Source organism: Mytilus edulis, chromosome 2 (assembly GCF_963676685.1).
Source record: "Mytilus edulis chromosome 2, xbMytEdul2.2, whole genome shotgun sequence".
In the NCBI taxonomy this organism is placed as follows: Eukaryota; Metazoa; Mollusca; class Bivalvia; order Mytilida; family Mytilidae; genus Mytilus; species Mytilus edulis.
In genome coordinates this window covers 85,821,766-85,844,952 of record NC_092345.1, presented here as the reverse complement: position 1 = coordinate 85,844,952, position 23,187 = coordinate 85,821,766, and the positions used below count along the sequence as shown (strand labels likewise).

The 23,187-nt window shown below is 31.0% G+C and overlaps 2 protein-coding genes across 2 annotated transcripts; both read right to left on the bottom strand.

Moving 5' to 3' along the window:
• Positions 1 to 4,327: 4,327 nt before the first annotated feature.
• On the bottom strand, positions 4,328 to 8,565 carry LOC139513226 (uncharacterized). Its single transcript, XM_071301526.1, has 4 exons — positions 8,519 to 8,565; positions 7,256 to 7,346; positions 5,144 to 5,300; positions 4,328 to 4,415 (listed from the first exon to the last, which is right to left on the bottom strand). Exons 2-4 carry the CDS (start codon positions 7,326 to 7,328, stop codon positions 4,358 to 4,360), a joined length of 288 nt encoding a protein of 95 aa, XP_071157627.1. The 5' UTR covers positions 7,329 to 7,346; positions 8,519 to 8,565; the 3' UTR covers positions 4,328 to 4,357.
• Positions 8,566 to 19,623: 11,058 nt separating this feature from the next.
• Positions 19,624 to 21,885, bottom strand: LOC139513222 (uncharacterized). The gene is made up of 4 exons (XM_071301518.1): positions 21,833 to 21,885; positions 21,300 to 21,391; positions 20,770 to 20,926; positions 19,624 to 19,708 (listed from the first exon to the last, which is right to left on the bottom strand). Exons 1-4 carry the CDS (start codon positions 21,868 to 21,870, stop codon positions 19,654 to 19,656), a joined length of 342 nt encoding a protein of 113 aa, XP_071157619.1. The 5' UTR covers positions 21,871 to 21,885; the 3' UTR covers positions 19,624 to 19,653.
• Between the last annotated feature and the right edge of the window lie 1,302 nt (positions 21,886 to 23,187).

Here is a 23,187-nt window from a genome sequence, read left to right as displayed (position 1 = left end):
ATTTCTTCGCATAAGCAATATACGGCAAAATTCAATACGCCATATTGTAAGGGACCTTGGGTAGGCTTCAATATAATTTTATCATTTGGGTGAGTCTCTGTAAAGGTTGCAGCAATAACCACTTTATATATATAATTAATAATATAATTATTTTCTGTGACTGTATATTACATTAATTTGTAGGATCCTTTACTATAGATAATTTAGCTGATCTGTAACAATAACATCTTCATGCCTTATATATCATGTACTGTAGTACGCCGCTAAATTAAAACTGACGAGGAAAGGTAACACACGGCCAGCGAAAGCTCTTTTTTTGAGAGCCCAGGTGGTCGTGTGGTCTAGCGGGACGGCTGCAGTGCAGGCGATTTGGTGTCACGATATCACAGTAGCATGGGTTCGAATCCCGGCGAGGGAAGAATCAAAAATTTGCGAAAGCAAATTTACAGATCTAACATTGTTGGGTTGATGTTTAGACGAGTTGTATATATATATATATATATATATATATGTCTAGATTGTCAGCCATTGTGGACCTATTGTGCCTGCCTGTAACAGAGAAATATCTGCCCAGCCACAGGACAACTTTCCAAAACGTATAATCTTAATCTGATGAAATTTAGTGCACCAGCACTAAGATGATTTCTCAGAAGGATCCATTTCTAGTCAGGAAACCAATCTTTGCTCATTTGGAAATTGTAAGTTGATTTAGCATTTACTGGAAATTCATATTTCACTAACTATAATGTATAATCCACAGGACTAAATATTTATTAGACTAAGCCTGGTGGTGAAGCATGTATAATTTAGGCTAAGAAAAATCTATAAGATTGTGATGGCACATCTAAATTGGGACTGGAACATTCAAATACCAAACAATTTGCACATTCATGTAACTAACTATGTCAGGCCGGAAATAACAGTTTATCCTTAGTAGAATTCTTATCAATGGTCCTTGTTAAATATCAATGGTTACAAAAGATTTTTGTTTACCATTTAAATTCTGTGCGTTCATGTGCTGAGTTAAAAATGATATAAAAATTATAATAAATATTCATGCCTCTACTGTGTTATTATTTCTTTCAAATAATTATAACTCTTCTACTTTTTGGAATTTTGTAGTTACCCACCACGGCAGCTATTTACATATTATGAAAGCGGTGCTCCTTGTATAATAAATTTATATGTCACGTAACCGTAATAATGAAAACAAGAATGCTGGGCCAAGTTGAGCCTGTCAGTTGCCTGAACTTTCATGAATTTGGAGTTACATAAGAGTTAACAGCTTGCCCGGGTGTGGCGCTTTATTATCTACGACTTTAAGGAAAGCGGGACTATAGGTTAGAACAGATACATTTAAGTAAAGAAAAGAAATATATATTCAATAAAAGGTTAGCTGATGATAAGGTTGAATACATTTTAACTTGTATACTGTGGATTCATGCATTTTCATGGTTAATTGATTTTATGGTTTGGGCACGTTTACATTTTTTTTTATTGAAAATTTGTAAATCGCTGTGCATTGAAACTCGTGGTTCCCGGTATTTGTTATTTGGTATCCAACGAATAATAATGAATCCACAGTAGTTACTTCATGATTTTTTGGAAACAATATTTCTTGCTATTTCGTTTGCGGTTCAATAGTTAAGCTTTAAGAATACTAGTACATGGTAGAGAAATGTTGTCGTTCTGGAGTTGTAACGGTGTTTTTTTGTTTTTTTTATTTGTGTTTTATTGTTTGCTCTATATTATTCTATATATTTTAGACCACTTTGCTTACAACCACGAAATTTAATTGGAGTTACAGATTCTATTCATGATCTTCAATTGTACTTAAAAAAGAATTAGGAAGACGCTTTATAATTAAATCTTCACTGAACAGTGATCATATATTGAAGACCACTGCCTACGTTCCGACCGTTATGAAATTTATAGCTGTGTATGTAATAATGAATACATAAATTGCACCACAACTGTATTTTGTATGCAACTGCAGTATTTTCGTAATTTCTAGTTTGCCGATGTTGTCGGATTCACTAAAAAATGAACATGTTGCTAAATATTTTCTGAATGTAGTATCTTGAAGGGCGTTTGTGTTGGGTTTTTTTTCTTCTTTGACCTGTGTGTTTTGATAGTTGTTTGCTTATATCAATGAACAATGTATAAAAAAAAATCGACTCTCGACTCCGAGTCAACTCGGTCTGCTTATAGTTATAACTAAGTCAGTATCTAAACTACGTAAATGATTTAAAGTTATATTTCATACGAAAAAAATGTCTATACTTTGCCGAATTCGTTTAATGTGAATTCAAATTTCCACTCATCTAAATCAATTATTTATAAAATTTACTTTAAGCAACACAATGTCAAGGTTGATTTGGTTTTTTTTAAAATTTATTTTTGAACTCTATATTTCTCATTTGTATAACTTAAAAGACTGTCAACTCTGGTCATCAAATTTAAAGTGTACTAGGACCAACTTTAACATAGTATAACCATGGATTTTGGGTTATATATTTGACAATGTATCATTTCTACGATATTGCCTTTGCAGAGGAAGTGCCGTTAATTTCTGTAATGTTAATATAAAATTCTACTGCATCATGATGAATTTATATTTTGAATAAAATCTTCATCAATTCATTTAACAAACAGATATATCCGTTGATTGAATTCATTATTTATTATACTTGTTGCTTATAATCTCATTTCATTTTACCTACAGTATTAATTTAAATAATAGTCATTTGTCTCTTTCGTCAACAACGGAACATTCAGAACACAACATTGGAAGAGAAAATGGCACTTCACTTCACTTTATAAAGGCTTAAGACTGACTAACATAATACCTTATAAAAAAACAGTTTGATCTCTGGTATCGAGGAATAGTTATCAAAGGATACAGGATTATGATTTAGTACATCAGTCGCGCCTTTTGTCTACATAATACTCATCAGTGACGCTCATATCAAAATATTTATAAAGCCAAACAAGTACAAAGTTGAAGAGCATTGAGGATTCAAAATTCCTAAAAGTTGTGCCAAATACGGCTAAGGTAATATATGCCTGGGATAAGAAAATACTTAGTTAAAAAAAGTTTGTCAAATGGAAATTTATAAAAATGACCACATCATTGATATGCATGTCAACACCGAAGTGTTGACTACTGGGCTGGAAAAAGAAGGGTGACCATATGGTGTTTTCCATATATCATTAGTCCTATAACTCCTAGAATATATGAAACATAAGGTGATAAGCCATCACGTAATGGCGGATTGTTAATTGATTATTTTCTAACCGTAAGACATCATTAAAATCGTAAACATTTGAAATAAAATTTCCTAATCTCAAACGAACATCAAAAACAATTTTTGAACTAGAAAAAAATATTTTTTAAAAGGATGGACAAGACTGTTATCGGTTGAAACACAGATGTTGAAATTTAAAAAGCTAATATCATATCCCAACCCTAAACAAAGCTAAAAGAAGGCCTCATGTCAGTTGGTGTTCTGGAAGAGTAAACATACCCTCTCCTAAAATAAACTGAAATATTTTCTACGGTATGGGCTATCCTCATAGTTGAAGGTCGATCGATGACCTATAATTATTAATATATGGGTCATTTAGTCTTTTGTGAAATGTTAACTCATTGGCAATCATACCACATCATTTTATTTTCATATTATAAAGTCTATTCTTTTCATCCGATGCATGCAAGCAATTGTGTTATAACACTGTTATATGTTAAAAAAAGATAAAAGAAAAACCTACTGCATAGTATTGTCATGGCAGGTAAGCATTTTATGGTGAGTTAAAAAAAAGGCCAATTTTGGCAGTTATTCATTCAAAGTTTACTCTTTGATCTATCATGTATCTGTTCAGAAGCTATAAATTGTTTTACACTGACCATTAGTTTGCCCGTCAGTGATCAGTTGTCATCAAATGAAATTGAGCAAATTGCTTGTTGCTGTATATTGTCAAATAAATGTTATGCTTATTGTTCGTATCACATCCCTTCCTTAAGGACTTGAAGTTACGTGTGATTTAAACTTTTCTTAATCCTTTTGCTATTGTCTTTCTTATTATAATTACATAATCGAAAAAAAAAAAAAGATCATCTTCATTTAATATAAGCATTTTTAAATACTTATAAAAACACGGTGCACTTAATCTTGTGGATTTTTTGTTGTTGCTTAACCACTAAGTATACATGGGCATGATGGTGTATGGTGATGACAGATGTGGTATGACATAAGATTGAATAACACGTAGTCCACAAAACAATGGATGAACTTATGTTAAATAATTCACAAAAAACAAGATACTATAAACCTTGTAGATTTATTTTTTTCTGTATCTAAGCAGTAGTTGGGGGAACTGTTACATGTCCAAATCGGTGAGCCAGACTCTGGAAACTGTTGATATAAAATAAAGCATAATTTTAATAAAAGGTATAGATAAATAAATATGTATACATATAATATATCTGGATTATAATATGTTCCCTTGAAGTACTGTTGATCTTAAGTAAGCACATTTTGATTGTTGTTTTCAAAACTGTATGCTGTCTTATTGTTTAATATTAAGGATTGTGGTCAATCTGCACCAAATCAGGCTATATTCGAACAATATATCAACGTTAAGTGTTACTTATACGTACTAGTATTTTGTTCTCCGACATATTGTATGGTCATGCTATTCTTTATATGTGTTATCAACGTTTCAGATTTTCATGTTAAAATATTTTGATTGTTCTGTCAGGGTTTCAAATTTTGATATTAAAATGTTTGTATTTTCTATTCAAACTATTGGTCAAAAAGGTTAACTGATGTTTCAATAGTTTCACGTGCCGTTTATTAGATTTGATACTTTAAATTATGTCTTATAACTACATTCGATGAACAGAATGTTTTGAATAGTTTAACAAATTCTTTATACCAAACGATAAAGACAGAGAAATGTATAAGTGTACACCAAAATTTAGTTTATTTTTCACAAAAACGATACACTCAGTTGCATTACAAACTTGAGGTGACGAGAAATATATAACATTAATACATACTTTAAATGATAATATACAAATCCTCTTAAATGATTATATACAAATCCTCTCAAATGTTAAAAAAAAATAAAGCCAATATACCTTTTACAAATCAGTGGGCATCCGAATTGTAGGAGATGATCTGCTTGGATGAGTGTGTGGCATTCAGCTTCACATGCTTGTTCAGTTGCATCAGTACCTACTGTACCTACTATCCCGTCTATTAATGTTTTCAGTTCATCAGTTTGGAATAACGTATCTAAAAGAGAAAATAATCTGTCACAACTTTCTTAGCTACTTATAATGATATGAACAATGTATATGGTTTTATCGATTAGTGAACCGAAAATTATTCTCTATTAGAAAACATTTACTAGACTTGTTTTTGTGACGTTGGGTTGCTGTATAACGGTTATTTACACATTCTGACGGGAAGAATGTGGAGGGGGGGGGGGGTGTCAAAACAAATTATACATATAAACTTCTTAAGGTGGTATGGGAGTCTTAATTGAAAATGATAAAATTTGTTCATACTTTTCCATAACGTAGTATATATTGATATATGTTCAAAAATATAATTAAAATGACAGGTCAACTTGCATTTGCTCGAGCTACAGGTTGTGACAAAATGACAGGTTTGTTTGTATTATAAAAGATCAAACATCATTATGTGATTAGAAGCTAAACCAAGTGATAGAATTGTAAAATGAAATACGAGAAGATAGCTTTTAGAAAATGCTTTAAGAATATCAAAAGAAAAGATGAGATCACCGTGCGTTTTTTCGGCTAGAATACAAAATAGCAAAATTCCTACAGAAAATGCACAATTGGAGAGCTACCTCCTCTTAAATGTCAATTTAAAATCATTAAAAATCAAACAAAAATAATCTACACTTGTAAAATATTAATATTTAGAAGTTATAATCTTATAAATTTGTTCTTCTACATGCAAATCACATCTGTTATTTGCATTTTATATCACATTTTGCTAATTTGATTGAACATCTTGACCTTAGATTCTCTAATTTTTACAATTCAAGATGGCGAAACACACCCATACCACGTTAAGACGTACCGAAGTTCCTATCAATATTATATTTGATGGTATTTATCTACTGTAACAGTAGACAGCAGATGTCTTTTCCCCAAGAACTTCTACATTATTGGTAGAGCCCTTGATTTAGATTTGAAAGTTTACTTCTTCATTAACTTTGCGAGTCTTTTGAATGTTATTAATATGTTTTGTCTGATATTCAAAAATAACAACAGAACATTCAAAACTCGGGAAATTGTTTTTTCAACAAATAGGAAACAACCATTGCTTATTCGACGATTTTTAAATTTTAATATAAGTTATATTTACGATAAAGTTTGAATGAAGCAAAAAAGATGCTAAGTTCATAAACTTTAAAATTTCATTAATATATAACTAAATTCATCATTACATGATATATAGTTGTAGCAAAAACAAAAAAAGTGTGAAAGGAAAAATTTCAAATATTTCAAAAATGTCCACAATAAAAACTATTAGAACGATCCCGTATGGTTGCACTAAAAATATTGTCAAAATTAACATGTAAAATAAAAATAATTCATTCCAATATTCAACTTCTTGTTAAGTTAGATTTTATACTCATTATATCTCGTTGTGCACAATAAGTATCGATATTTAAAACCTATTGCAGTTAAATGATATTTCACTTCAGCACACTAAGGGAATAATGATGTACTTTGAATAACATTCCAATTCAGCACATATAAAAATAGTCAGATCAGATAAATATCAAACCTAATACTGAAATATACCTTTCAAAATCTTTGAAATAAACTTATACAATAGCTTCAAAACTATAGTCCACTGTCATAAGTTTTTTTGTAAAATACTGTCACTCACTCAATTTTCAAGGCTTAATACTACCAAAACATCAAAATTATTACCTGTTTAGTCATACAATAGTATACGAAAAAAAAAGTAATTACCGAGTTACCCACTTCGGTAAGTTAAATTTCATCTGTTTTTTTTTTTATAAAGTTCACTCATCAGAAGCGCTTTTCCGTCAGAAACGATTAAAGATGCATAAAAAACGAAACATTTGAAAACTTTTTTGAGCAACAGGACATACAATAGAACCATTTATTTCTAAGGTCAGCTCTATCTAAAAAGTTGAAACCTGAGTTTCTTAGAGAAGAAAACACTGCCCTGTGAGCACTTACCGAAAATCAGTCTTTTCTGTGGTGTAGAAAATACTACTGGTAACAATACTAATAAAACTAAAGCAAGTTTCATCTTCAAGGTTTTGTTTTACTGAAAATAGATATCAATTGTTTAATTAAACTACAACTTCTTAAAAACCAAATACAGTATATAATCTGGAAATGTCAGTATCATATATATTGAAACCAAATATAAAACTATCCAATAATTTTTGTTTCTTTGAATTGACCCTTTAGATTTTAGGTTTACATACAACGTTTTCGCAAATAGAAATAAAGATTAAAAAAAATAGGGGAAGATTTACGAGCTACCGCTATCATTCACTTTTTAATACAACAAGTGTTGGAAACAGCAGGCTGTATGAGTTTTGACTAAAATAATTTGACAATATTCTATGGTAATAAATGTCCTTACGGATCAACAATATTTTCCGTATAACTATATTTAAAAATACCATCGAACAGATCCTACTCAGAAAACAACAGTTAAAGACATGAACGAGGAAAGTATACCGTGGCGACAATTTAAAAACTAAGAATGGGGGAATGATAATATTTTGTCTTAGTGGCATAATCGTCTATGTATTCTTTCCCTTTTTTAATTGGTGAATAAAACAGAATTTGTAACTGCATTGTAATAGGAAAGATTTTCAAATTTACAAAAATTTACAAAAAAATAATTGAAGGAGTGATATATGCATCGGATTGAAAGATATCTTTATATACACATACACTATAAAACGTTTTTTTAAATATGAGAAGGATAGAACGGATTTGTATTGTTACTTATATATGGTATAAATAAAATCATCATAGATACCAGGATTGAATTTGGTATTTACGCCAGATGTGCGTTTCGTCTACAAAAGACTCATCATCGCATAAAAAGAACTTTAAAAGGTCAAATAAAGTACGTAGTTGAAGAACATTGAAGACCACAAATTCGTTAAAGTATTGCCAAATACGGTTAGGGTATTCAATTCCTGAGGTAGAACACCCTTAGTATTTCAAAATTCAAAGTTTTGTAAACGGTTAATTTATAATTATGACCATATCTTTGATAATTCATGTCAGCACAGAAGTATTTCTTTGGTTTTTTTTATGAATGTACTAAATGTTGCGATATTTTTGTTTCAATAAAAATTGATTTCACAAGTCAGGTATGTTTCATCTCATTAAAATATCCAAACCAATAAATTAAGTGAGACTTACTGCTCTTATTTGATAATATCTAAATTGACGATAATTATTAAAACGTCTTACCTGATTGTAATAGAATGTTGTGTGAGATAGTTTGGACGCTTTAAACGTCCTTTATAGTATCATGAAATCTCTAACTATTGATAAGCTTTATAGACGAGGCACGTTTGAACTTTAATGTGACAACTGATAATCCCAAAGAAATTCTACTTTGTGACATGGGCTGTAACCATGTAATTATGTTTATTTGTTTAGTTTTTCCTTTCCACAGTAGAATCTACTCTTGTTTTGGTACATCACACAAAACAAATCAGAAGAGAAAATTCGTGAAAATTGGTTAATTGAGTCCAACATCTACCTCTGGCCGACAGTTTTTTTCATTTGACCGGAATGAAATGAAAATATTTCTCTGAACTTAAATTATGTTTGACAGCATGACTTCATTCAAAAATAACTCTTTATATAAGAATAAACTACAATATATCCTTCAAAACATTCAATGACTTTTGATCGGCAGATGTATAAAACTATTGGGTATTTCGTTTAAAAACATCCGTTTATAAATAAATAAACATTTTAGAACCTACGGTTTCGACGTTCTCAGGCAAAATTGACCTCAGATGGATTTGACTTTTATCTTATGTTCTTTTTTGGAAGACAGTAGTTCAACTATTTGTTTCTTTTGAATCATTTGCTTTCAAATATTTGGCTTGAGCTTTCACAATAAAGGTAAATCTAGAAAAATGCGTCGGACGCATGAAATTTATAATAGGTTGTTTTCAATGTTTACATCACTGGGTCCATATCACTGCTGATCAACTTTCAGTCGCCGTGGTTATCATGATGATCATATACTAGTACTAAGTATGGAATACTTCAGTAGTGACATGATTGATAACAAATGTGTCTTAAACTGTCCGTTTATAAATTGATAAATTATCTTGAAACTAAGATTTTAACTACTTCAGGCAAATTGATCTCAAAGGGATTTTGCTATTGACATAACGGAACATTTTAATCATATAGCCCTTATAACTGTTTGATTCCCATACATCAGAGTTTTATGTATTCTGTTTTAGGTGTTGCTGATGAAGGTAAATCCAGAAAAGCGCGTCGAAACTAATAAACCATTTCAGACATGTCCATGATCCTATGGGACATAGGTATTTCATAACGTTCAAACAAATGATGATAGCGTCAAATTTGTCATTTTGAAGCCATAGTTCAATGTTTATTATGTAAGCAGCAAATCTCTTTAAATAATTTACTTATAGTTGTTTTATAAGAACGAAAAATTCATTTTTATCCTTACGCTTGGGGATGTATACTCCATATGATGTAATGTTGCTACATAGAAATGGATAGTTCCCTTTTATAAGTTAGAAACACTTCTTTCGTGCAGGTATTCCATCAAACGTTATAAAACAAGAAAAAATGTGCCAACAGAATTATAATTTTATAAAACGACGGACTCTCATCAGTACCTCAACTTTAAATCCTGACACCCAACATACACAATTTACAATTCAGGCTGACAAACTCGAAAAAACATATCAAAATACCATCTACCAATAATGTGCAAGCTAAACAACAATTTACAACGAAAGAAGTAAATATAACATATATAAAAGAGGGACGAAAGATACTAGAGGAACAGTCAAACTCATAAATCGAAAATAAACTGACAACGCCATGTCTAAAAATGAAAAATACACATACAGACAAACAATAGTGCACACGACACAACATAGAAAACTAAAGAGTAAGCAACACTAATCCCACCAAAAACTAGGGGTGATCTTAGGTGCTCCGGAAGGGTTAGAAGATCCTGTTCCACATGTGACACCCGTCGTGTTGCTTATGTAATAACAAATCCGGTAAATAGTCTAATTCGGTAGGTCACATTCATGAAAGGAAAGGGGATTGTAGTTCCGACGTCAGGAACATATCTGATATTATTTGTGAAACGCTTATTCCATCACGGTCAACCAACTCGTGATGACGTCCGTGAAATTTACGAAGGGATGATTTCAACTTCACCATTTGGAACTCTTGTTTTATAAGCTTCCTTTTGAGCAGCAACCCTCTATCAAGAAAATCATGATAGGATATGCAAGCACGGGAATACCGTATCAATTGGGAGATATCTACCCCGTATGAGGTGCTGCTGTAACGTTGCTACTAAGAAATGGAAAGTTCACAATTGGAAAGCTGAAATCATCTCTTTTGTCGTAAAGTTTTTTTTCAACCGACCCTCATTGTCAATTTCTAGATGTAAGTCAAGATGTAAGGCCGAATTAACTGTATCTATAGTATATTTTATCTCCAGTTCGATGGAATAGATGCGTTCCACATGGTCACCAAATTTGGAATTATTTAGTAAACGAACATCATCTATATAGCGGAACGTAGAGTTAAAGGTTGTCGTTAACTTCTTATCTGTCTTCCTAAGAAGTTCCTGTATGAAGTCAACCTCATAATAATAAAGAAACAAGTCGGCAAGGAGAGGGGCACAATTTGTTCCCATTGGAATACCGACGTGGTGAAAACACGTCCTTCTTTAGAACGTAACAAATATGTTGTCAATCAAGAAATCAAGCATCTTGATAATGTCAGTTTCAGTGAACTTTTTGTTTGAATCAGAGTGATCCTTTACAAAGTAGGTTTTATCCCTCCCTAAGACAAGATACTTGTATCTACGTTGGCCATTCTTTTTTATGAAACAAAGCAATACCAACTCTTTCAATTTGTCTTTTAGTTTGGAATGTGAAATACTTGTGTAAAGTGTAGAAAAGTCAAATGTTTTACAGTAATACTATTACAAGATAAAAGAGAGTTAAATTGCATGTACTCTAAAAGATCTTTGGGATTTTTAGGTATCCACATCTGATTCACGCCACCTCTTGAATAGGCAGTTTCACAATAACTTTGAAGCCCGTCTTCTAACTAGATTCCAGAGAAAAAAAGTAGCATTGCGCCAAAGGACCATTATTCAAGAAGCAAAGACCAAAAAAAAATAAAACCAAGTCTTTATTTTAATTCGGCACTAAGAAGAACTGAAGGTTTCATATTTTCTAAAGCTGAGGATGTCACTTATTTAAATGACAACTAGAACACACCCGCGAAATCACGGGCATTCAGAGCGTGGTTGAAAGTATGTAAAGTGTTTTTCTATTCATTACAGTGTGAACATATATTTAGTATATTATGAACATGCAAGTCAGGAGCCTGTAAATAGTGGTTGGCGTTTGTTTACGTGTTACATATATGTTTTTCGTTCATATTTTTTTACATAGATAAGACCGTTAGTTTTCTCGTTAGAATTGTTTTACATTGTCATTTAGGGGCCTTTTATAGCTGACTATGGGATATGGGCTTTGCTCATTGTTGAAGGCCGTACGGTGACCTATAGTTGTTAATTGCTGTGTCATTTTTGTCTCTTGTGGAGAGCTGTCTCTTTGGCAAACATACCACATCTTCTTTTATTGAATCAATAAATTTTTGTAAAAGATTTAAGGAATTTCAGAAAAGATATCTTTTCTAGCCCGTCTCCTCCTTTTTTCCCCAAAAATTCTCCTTTGGTTTCTTTTAATTTTTAATAACACATGGATAATTTTAGCGCTTATCTGTATAGTATGTACATTCATTACTATAAATAAAGTCTATTTGTTTTTTTACTTTCAATTCTCACTTTACCAATCGATCCACGGACCAGCGGTCATTGATATACTATACAGACTATCTCAATTGATAAACTCTGTGACCGCCGCGGACAGTTAACTTAAAAATGATATCAGATAGAAAATACTCTTTATTCGTATTTAATATGTATGTTCAAAGTATAAAGAAAACGCAAACCGGAAGTCTAATATGACTTCAAATTTCGTCCAATGTCGGAAATAATATCCGGACGCTTTTTTTCTCGTTTTTCTCCCAAAATAACTCCATCTGAATAATCATATGAATGGATGACAAATGCGACTATGCCATGTACCTATAGGACATAGAGGCATGATGATTAATTTATTGTGGAAAGAAGAGAAGCGACACACAAAATGAGGTCTTCTCGTTTAATAGTATAGATATAAGCAGTTACATTGAGTCAACGAACGGATAAAAGTGCAAACCAGTTTAGCATTACACGAAGTTCAAGGTTTTGATACAACAGTATACACACAACAAATCAATCACTTTATACTTGGAAATTATGTCAAAAGATTAAACAGGGTGTGTTCAAGATGTGTTTACACAGACATCGATTTCATAATAAAGCTTTTGTTAATAAGTTCAAATGTTAATGGAACAAAGATAATGTGGTATTCAAAAAACTTGATACATATAGGCATCCAACAGGAAATAAAATATGAAAGGGAAGTTGTAGAAATAGAAACTCCAAATCCATAAAAGGAAAAAGGGACTTTATACATGATCACAACGACAACTTGATTATAGACCTCTGCCGTAAAAAGTGGATTAAAAGAGTAAACCACCCAACCATCTAAACCTAAAAGACCAGGACCTTTTGTACAACATGGATGTGTTTCTTATGATGATCAAGAATTACAGTGTGCCAAATAACACTGATATATCTATATGTATTGCTGGGCGATATCTATTTCACAACCGCAATAATTAATTTACAAAGCTTTTACATAAAGGTCTAAGATTTTGATTTCGTGCATAGGTCAAGAAGCTGTTGTTTGGTGATCTTTTTGGAATAATTGTTCTTCAATATTAGATACTTCACGATTTCAATTTTTAAAATTATGATCTGCCCTATTTGCTGGATAACTAAAGAGAGTACGGCTTAGATTTTTTGTTCGTCTAGCATAAAAACCATTGAGCTGTACGTGTGCTTGTCTGTCTGAGATGTTTAAAGACACAATGGTGGGCACCAGACTCTTTGCACAAGTTGAATTCTTGCCTCAACTGATTAAAAGTTCCGTTGGTGATCTGTTGCTAGTCAAAATCTCTCGCTCTATTTGCAATACAGTAATGCATTCTCTTCTGCCGAGTCCCCCTTCCTTTCAGAACTTATTAATTGTATGATTTTTACTGTGTTCTTGGCATAAACATAATACGAAATACTTTCCATTGGACTTAAACCAAGCTTAACTTAATCTATAAATTTTGCAGTAAAATGCACGTAATCATAAAGCATAAGCAGAGGTTATTTTTCATAGGAATAAATTTTGAAACGTTAGAAGAAAAATGTTTCCGAGGAGGTCCCAAACTATATGGCTCAACAGGGTATAGGAATGTGATCAGAAAAGATTTCTTTATGAATTTATTTTACGTACACAACACCTGAATGTATACTGAAATATAGAGGCTGATGAGTATGAGAAAATATTTATGTTCTTAATGATGGAACATATGTTGAAGGTAACTAAATATGTTAACAAGTTCAGCTGTGAAATATAAATGTTAATTCTTATGAGAAAATATCATTTAAAGGTAAAATATGCATACCAGTAATTGTGGACAATTCAGAAATAATATCTTCAAGATTGGGAACATTTCTTTTCCATATTCACGATACCTGTTCTTATAATAATTGTAAATACCAATTTTCCAATCCGGCATTAGTTATGGATAGAATATGGTAATATTTTTGGGTCGGAAAAGATATTATATAATATTTTTTTCCAATCGGAATATATATTACATAATATTTTTTCCAATCGGAATAATTATTACATAAGATTTTTTCCTTTTTTTCATTTTAATGAGTGATATGTCAAAGTGATAAAAGTCAAAATGTTATACCAGTCATAAGATAAAATTTCTACCCTAATGTTTATTCCAAAGATAATTTATTATGTAATAAAACATCCTATTGGAATTTGTTTTATGTGATAAAAATTCTGAGGCATCGGTCATTTTATTATGCTGATGGAATAAATATCACATAACAAAAATTCCAATTGAAACTTTTGTTACATAATAAATTATCTTTGGAATTAATATTATGACGGAACTTATATACTGTGACAACCGAATATTTGCCAAAATAACTCTCTACTAATCACTACCGTGCCCTATAATTTTGATCCAATCAATAAGTCGACCAAAAGTCGTACAATCCACCAAAACATGCAAAAGGGAGGTTGACAATTTAGTGGTTCAAAATATATATTTTCTGGAAACAAAACTTTTTCAATAATTTAAGTAAAATATAGTCACTGTGGTCTTATGTTCAACAGGAAACAAACATCAATAGGGCAATTATCAAGGTTAGTTTGGTGCAAGTTAAACCCAAAATGTTGCTCCTTTTTGTATTACACAACCAAGTTTAGTAAAGATTGATATTTTTGATTTTATAAAGTAGAATAACAAAAATACCATAATCCAAGGAAAATTCAAATCGGAAAGTCCTTTATCAAATGGCAAAATAAATAGCGCAAACACATCAAACGAATGGGAAACAACTATCATATATCTGAATTGGAACGGACATTTCCTTATGTAGAAAACGATGGATTAAACCTTGTTTTATAGCTAGCTGAACCGCTCACGTGTATGCAAAGAAATCAATTACATTTACATCAAAACATTGTGGTATAATCGTAATCACTATAAAAACAAAAAACTATTTCAACAAAGAAATACAAAAGGGAATATATACCCTGTAAAGACAAATCGTATAAGGAAAATAAAAGACAATTAAAAACCAATTGTTCAGAGAACAATTGAAGGTCTTTCCATCAAAACAATGTATTTTGATATGAAAAGTTGTGAAACTAAGTTTAAAATGTCATTTCAATCGTCAAATGATAGCTCCTATTAAGCTGATTCCAAAAATAAATTGTTTCCATACATTTTATTTAAATAAGGGAGATAATTTGTTACTTCCGGTTTGAAAAATGTTACTTCCGATTATATTTGAATATTTACTTGACACTGATTCCAAAAATATCTGGTTCTATATACTTTTATCTTAAAAAGTACAAAAAAATAGCTATTTCCGGTTTACAAAAGGTCACTTCCGGTTGTTTTTTACAAGGTTAAATGGTTTGATATCTTTTACTAAAAGTTGTATATCTTTATCATGTATACATATAGAATAAAAGCAAAGGTCAAAATCTAGAACGTCAAATTAAGCTATGACCTTGAGATCAGTTTCAAGGTCATAAACCAAGGACCTCAAATCAAAAGACCATAGGTCTTTATTATATTTAGTTAATGAGTTATATCACCAAACGCGTATTTTTAAATACAAGTGGGGAGAAAACTCCCTTTTACATTCAACGTACGCTTGCAATCAAAATTTACATCTTACGACATGTCGCAACTAACAATTTAGTAAAAATAATTTGTTGATATCTTATACAGTCTTTGGATATAAGTGAAAATAAGCCAAATTCAAATATTAGAATATGACCTTGACCTTTGACCTTGACCTAATTTTCATTTTTTGGGACCAAGGACCTCAAATCAAAAGATCCTAGGTCTCTATCACTTATGATTTATAAGATAGAAATTCATATCATTTATATCAGATGCATAAGGGGAAATAACTCTCATATGGAGCGGTCATATCACTTCGGTCAAAATAGGACAAATCATGCGAAGGATATAACGAGCAATTTTGTAAAATAAATTTGTCATAATCTTTTACGGTTGCGAAGGAGATGCGCTAACAAGGAAAACAGTGTTTGGGGAGATAACTCCTACAAAGAAAAGTATTCGTTTACGCAGGGTAAATTTCAAAAGTGCATAAACTGTTCGATATCATATACCAAATATCTAAGCGACATATTGCGAAACAAATGTTTATCGCAAGAGCAAAATTAGGCGGAAGAAAAAAAAATAAATTAAAAACCAATTGTTCAGAGAACAATTGAAGGTCTTTCCATCAAAACAATGTATTTTGATATGAAAAGTTGTGAAACTAAGTTTAAAATTTCATTTCAATTGTCAAATGATAGCTCCTAGTAAGCTGATTCCAAAAATATATTGTTTCCATACATTTTTTTTAAATAAGGGAGATAATTTGTTACTTCCGGTTTGAAAAATGTTACTTCCGATTATATTTGAATATTTACTTGACACTGATTCCAAAAATATCTGGTTCTATATACTTTTATATTAATAAAGTACAAAAAAATAGCTATTTCCGGTTTACAAAAGGTCACTTCCGGTTGTTTTTTACAAGGTTAAATGGTTTGATACCTTTTTCTAAAAGTTGTATATCTTTATCATGTATACATATAGAATAAAAGCAAAGGTCAAAATCTAGAACGTCAAATTAAGCTATGACCTTGAGATCAATTTCAAGGTCATAAACCAAGGACCTCAAATCAAAAGACCATAGGTCTTTATTATATTTAGTTAATGAGTTATATCACCAAACGCGTATTTTTAAATACAAGAGGGGAGAAAACTCCCTTTTACATTCAACGTACGCTTGCAATCAAAATTTACATCTTACGACATGTCGCAACTAACAATTTAGTAAAAATAATTTGTTGATATCTTATACAGTCTTTGGATATAAGTGAAAATAAGCCAAATTCAAATATTAGAATATGACCTTGACCTTTGACCTTGACCTAATTTTCATTTTTTGGGACCAAGGACCTCAAATCAAAAGATCCTAGGTCTCTATCACTTATGATTTATAAGATAGAAATTCATATCACTTATATCAGATGCATAAGGGGAAATAACTCTCATATGGAGCGGTCATATCGCTTCGGTCAAAATAGGACAAATCATGCGAAGGATATAACGAGCAATTTTGTAAAATAAATTTGTCATAATCTTTTACGGTTGCGAAGGAGATGCGCTAACAAGGAAAACAGTGTTTGGGGAGATAACTCCTACAAAGAAAAGTATTCGTTTACGCAGGGTAAATTTCAAAAGCGCATAAACTGTTCGATATCATATACCAAATATCTAAGCGACATATTGCGAAACAAATGTTTATTCCAAGAACAAAATTAGGCGGGCGAAAAAAAAAAAATAATCAGAAGAAAAACAATAGGTCTTTCCACAGAAAAGTGGAAAGACCTAATAATACAAAAAAGTCCATAGCACAATAACATCAAGGCGGGATGCATGAATACTGAGCTAAGCTAAAAGAATATTACAAAAAATAGATTAAAGAGTAAAGTTTGAAATATACAAAGGCAAAAAAAAACTATAACACGTAGTAATAAACAACTTCAGTACCTAACAGCTATACTTCACGACCATCATGTATTAGTTGTGAACTTGATACGGGATCTTCATCGATATCGTCTTGGTATCTTCCGATGAACTGTTTTAGACAAAGGTCAATACGTTCTTTTATATAACCTCGATTTAACATTTCCTTGTTCGAAAAACTAATCTTAGGCCAATATTTCTATTTTCTTAGGCCAAAGAAAAAAGAGCATCCCATGCAACTGTTATGGTGTTTTTACACGGAAGAAGACTGTGATACATGAATCAATAATTAACAAGCCGTAAACTTACCTTTGATCGTTATTCAAGAGTTTTTTGAAAACGTGATGGTGTGAGAAAAACATTCAATGTAATCAATTGTTATATGAACCTATGTTTTTCATTAATTTATAAATAAACATAGTTTTGTACAAGTAATATGAAGACCATTATTGTGTTCACAAATTATCGGACAAGTCATTATATCAAAATTACGAAACCCACAGGAACTATTGATACAAATTTCTCGTGAAGTAGGACATTCTTTAACATATTGGTGTTGTTATTGTCATGTTTTACCTGATACATGAACACATATACAGAAGCAATAATTACTATTCTGATATGAGTTTTGTAAAACGGTGAACAGAATTCATTGTTCAATTAGCCATCACAAAAACGGAGCGATACACACTCCCATGGATACAGTTATATTTCATAGTCATAAAGTTTGATGTCTTCGATAATAGGTAAGATGTCATCATATGAAAATAATAACAAAAGTTCAGCATCCTAATTTTCCAAGAACAAAAACAATATTTTGCACACAATATTAGAGATTTATTCGAGTATTCGAGTAATTGCAAGTATCATGACCGAAAACTCGAGTATTAAATTTCAGATCTTTTGACATCCCTCGATATAACAAAACTCATCTTTATCTAATAAGAAAATCAAAAAATATAACTAAGATTTTCAATAGAGATTGATTTTTACAATGAGTGATAAATAAAAATGAGAGAATTATTTCATTATGCAATACACACATAACCTGATAATACAAATCTGAAAATAAGAAGGTATGTATCAGAAAATCAAGAAAACAAAAATTTGGAAGACAATCTTTCGAAATTATATAGAAATAATCAAGTTTGCCATATTTCCTTTAAAACTAAAAAAAAATAGGCAGCTCATGTTCGTTGTTTGCAAGGCATATCTTATAAATTTGACCATTAATAAAAAAAAAAGACATCAGTACCATACCGGTGTTCAATAGTCAACACTCGAAAGATAAAAAAACAAACTAAAACCAACATTACTGATCGTCAAAAGTACTCATATGTTCCCTTGTCAATCTGTAAAGTAATTGTAGAAAGTCAAAATAATAGGCCTTTATATAGATGGACGACTTTGGTCTTTGTTATACCAAGGAATTAATTGAAATTCGCATAAAAGTTTAACAAAGAAAGGCAAATCTCTTTACTTTTAAAGTGAGGCATAAGATAGTAAAAGGTTATTCAAATTATATAGTCGGAAACAAACTGGCTTTAATTGTCGACCAATTAGTATAAGGTTTTCTCATTGTTGGAGTCCGCATGGTTGCCTGCTGTTGTTTAATTTCACTTCATTTGAACTTTGATGTAAAGTTGTCTCTTTGGCGGTCATACCAAATCTCCTTATTTTTATATTGACAATACTATTGCTTGTGACATAGAGATCAACCACGAAAATGTTTAAGGGTGGAACAAAAGATTTAAGCTTGTGCACATGATGTATAATTGTAATAGGCTAAATATTTTTGATATTGTCTATGGAAAATGGTCTTTGAAAAAAGACGAGAGGAAAACAATACCAAAGGAGCAACAAAAAACAACAGCAAAACGCCGTGACCAATAGAAAAAGACGGCAAGACAAAAACAGGGTATTTTACACAAAGAAACAAAATTTTTAGCAACACGTAGAGTACAATACTCTGGATGAACTTATGTAAAATTATTCATTAAAAAAAACCCAATATGTTGTAAATCTTATAGATTTATTTTCAGTAATTAAACAGCTGGTGCAGCTGTGGCATGTCCAAAACGGTGAGCCAGACTCTGTAAACTGTAAATATAAAGCAATTAATGTTTTGATGAACAAAACAAAACAAAATATAATATATTTAATTTATATTATTTTCCGTTGAAGGTGTGTGGATCATATGTTACTCTTATATTTATTTTTAAGTAAAGGAAAACTGAGTGTTTTTTTTTATTATGCTGTTGCTTTCTCACGTGGCAGTATTCAACCAACAGCTGTGGGAAAATAAGGTAGCTGTAGTAGCAAGAACACTTTGACCTTGCTTGTCATATCATATTCCGTTTAACTTTCATTGTAAAAGTAAGTGGGTAACATGTTGGTATGATTATATTGACATACATCATATGGTATATGATTGTTTGGTTTTGTTTGCTCGTCTTTTTGTCTGTGAAGATGTGTGTAAGTTGTTTGAGTGGTATATTGTTCCGTCTACGATTTTTGATAATTCGTGTTATTCATTCTATATAATATCAACTATTCAGCCTTTAATTGTAAGTAAATGTACCATATTGTTTTCTTCTAAGAAGCATGTTACTTTAGCTTGATATTCACGACATGCTCAACTTGTTAATAAATAAAATTGTTAGCATGCTAATAAAAGGATATGATAAATTTCCCTTGAGTCTAAATGATTCATTTAGAGTAGGTCTTAACAGATTCTGTCTGTTCTATTTTGGACTTATGTTTTAAATTTTGTTAATTAAAAAATGTATATATTTTGTATTCCAAACTATTGGATTATGATATATGGCTTTCCAGAAATATCTATAGTACATATAACACTTGATGTTATTCATTTAAACTATGTCTTGTACTTTCATGAGCTAAAAAGTATTTAAAGTTTTCTGTAGGTTAAAATTCATTTATCTCAAACGACAAGGACAAAGATAAATGACAATGTATAGGAAAAAAATATTTAAGTGTACTTTGAGAAATTTTTAAATCTTCAGAAATACATACATGTCCGATTCATTGAAAGCTTGAATAGACAAGAAATATTGAAAATTTAACATCTGTAATTTAACATAAAAATAAACAACCTCTTCTATATTGGTGATGGTTGGATAAACGCAGAATATGTTTACCTTTTACAAACCAATGGACATCCGAATTGAAGGAGATGATCTGTTTGGATGAGTGTGTGGCATTCGGCTTCACATGCTTGTTCAGTGGCATCTGTACCTAATGTTCCTACAATCCCATCTACTAAAGTTTTCAGTTCACCAGCTTGGAATAAAGTATCTAAAATAGAAAAGAAATTCTAGCACAACTTTCTTAGACTATTGTTTTTTATCATCGGTTTATAATAAAGTATCTGAAAACCTTTTAATCAAAACCATCAAACGTTATATTTAATATGTATACTATTATATATAACTTGTGTTGAATCATGAATTATCCTTTGAATACAAATAGATTTTTTTTTCTGTCAATGTAATTTTCAAATATGTGAAAGTGTTAGAAATTTCTATCTTTTACTCTGAGTTATCAGTTTTCCCAAGAAGTTTCGGCATGTTAAACTGCTTGCAGTTTAAATATTCACCTGTTATAACGGGTTTTATAATTTTGAATAAAATATGTTTGTTGACAAAAATACAGCCCGGTCAGCACTCACCAAAAACAAGTCTTTTCTGTGGCATAGAAAATACAACTGGTAGCACCAACAATAGAGCAAAAGCAAGCTTCATCTTGAAGTTGTTGTTTTTTTCTGAAAGTAAATCGCAATAGTTTATTGAAAGGAGTGTTTTTCTGAAAATCAAACAAAATACATTGTTTAATCCATAAATATCTTAATCGTATAAATGGAACTACATTTGATGTATTAAAATATGTCAATTTTCATACATCAAAACGTTTCATTGAGAATTTAAAGGCAATCAATTATTGCTCTTGCAAACACTGCTAAATGAAAATGTTTAATGAATGACACATATAGCGGTATCTAGACATATTTTTTAGGGAAAATATTTTTAATATAGAGATATCCGGGTTCAATAAAAAAAAAGTCATACAGAATTCAAGTATGTTTGCGCTTAACAAAACCTCTCAAAAGACTGAATGTAGTATAAGATGATATTAACCACTCTTATTTTAGCAAATTTAAATGCATGCCACGCAACATTGGTAACAATTTAGATAATATCTTACCTGTTTTCAATGAAATGGTTAGAGACAGTTGTAAGCATGCATTGTCTTATATAGTCTCAAATAACCTCTTATCATCCATAACCTTAATACACTTAGTACCAAATATCACGTTTGACCTTAAATTAAGACAAATGTCAACCACACGGACATTCAACGTAAATGCTTTATTCATATAAATTAGTGTTTCATGTTTGCCTTCTATTCACAAGTGAAATGTACCTGTTATTATCATAGAACTCCCTGAGAGAAAAAAAAAAAACCCAGAGGAAACGTTTTTTTAAATTCAGAATCATAAACCATCTTTGGCCACCATGTGTTTTTCATCTGATAGAAATAAAAATGAGACTTAGAGAATAAAGTATTTATATCAATAGGTTAGCCTCATTCGCAAAGGCGTTTTTTTCTTTTGGATTTTCAACACAATTAAAATATTAACGACAAATGACAGAACACGTAAATCTTCGACATTGAGGGACAATAAATGGATTGATAGAATTGAAATGACGTGAATCTTTGAATTAGATATAGGAAGATGTGGTATGAGTGCCAATGAAACAACTCTCCATCCAAATAACAATTTATAAAAGTAAACCATTATAGGTCAAGGTACGGCCTTCACCACGGAGCCTTTGCTCACACCGAACAACAAGATATAAAGGGCGCCAAAATTACTAGTGTAAAACTATTTAGTATGTTTGCTAAATCTTCAAAACTTTTCTTATGACGGCACTTCGTATTCAAAGAAATTATCACAAATCCAGTAAGAGCAAATAAAGCCAGTTTATCAATTTATTGCTGTTTTGATAATTGGGGCTTATGAATTATACTTTGCCAATGCTTCAAATTAATGTAATGTTAACCCCATCATAGATGCAGTTTGAACCATTAACAAAGAAGCGTGTTTTTTTTTGGCGAAGTATTTATATATAACCAAACACATTTAATATGGAAAGAGAAGATAAGAAGATATGATATGATTGCCAATGAGAAGATGTGGTATGAATGCCCATAAGTCATAGTTTTAAAAAAACAAACCATTATAGGTCAAAGTACCTTCTTCAACGCGGAGCCTTGCTCACACCGAACAGCAAGCTATAAAAAAACACCCAAATGACTAGTGTAAAACCATATAAACAGGAAAACAAAAGTTTTAATCTGTATAAAAAAGTGAAACGAGAAACACGTATAAACCACATCAACAAACGTCTTATTTCAACGTGAGAACAGATATATCATTTTTTTAAATCAGAAATATAAATACGAAAGGATCTTACTTTTTTGCTAATTAAAGGCCAAAATCTTTCTTTTATCTTTCCTAGTCTCATTTTCGTCATCGGTATTTTTACCGTAATCTA

Coding starts and splice junctions, on each gene's coding strand:
- LOC139513226 (XM_071301526.1), bottom strand. CDS start 7,328: ATGAAACTTGCTTTAGTTTTATTAGTATTGTTACCAGTAGTATTTTCT. Junction 5,301..7,255: donor ACAGAAAAGACTGATTTTCG/GTAAGTGCTCAC, acceptor TTTCTCTTTTAG/ATACGTTATTCCAAACTGAT. Junction 4,416..5,143: donor TGCCCACTGATTTGTAAAAG/GTATATTGGCTT, acceptor TTATATCAACAG/TTTCCAGAGTCTGGCTCACC.
- LOC139513222 (XM_071301518.1), bottom strand. CDS start 21,870: ATGCTTACAACTGTCTCTAACCATTTCATTGAAAACAG. Junction 20,927..21,299: donor ACAGAAAAGACTTGTTTTTG/GTGAGTGCTGAC, acceptor TTTCTATTTTAG/ATACTTTATTCCAAGCTGGT. Junction 19,709..20,769: donor TGTCCATTGGTTTGTAAAAG/GTAAACATATTC, acceptor TTATATTTACAG/TTTACAGAGTCTGGCTCACC.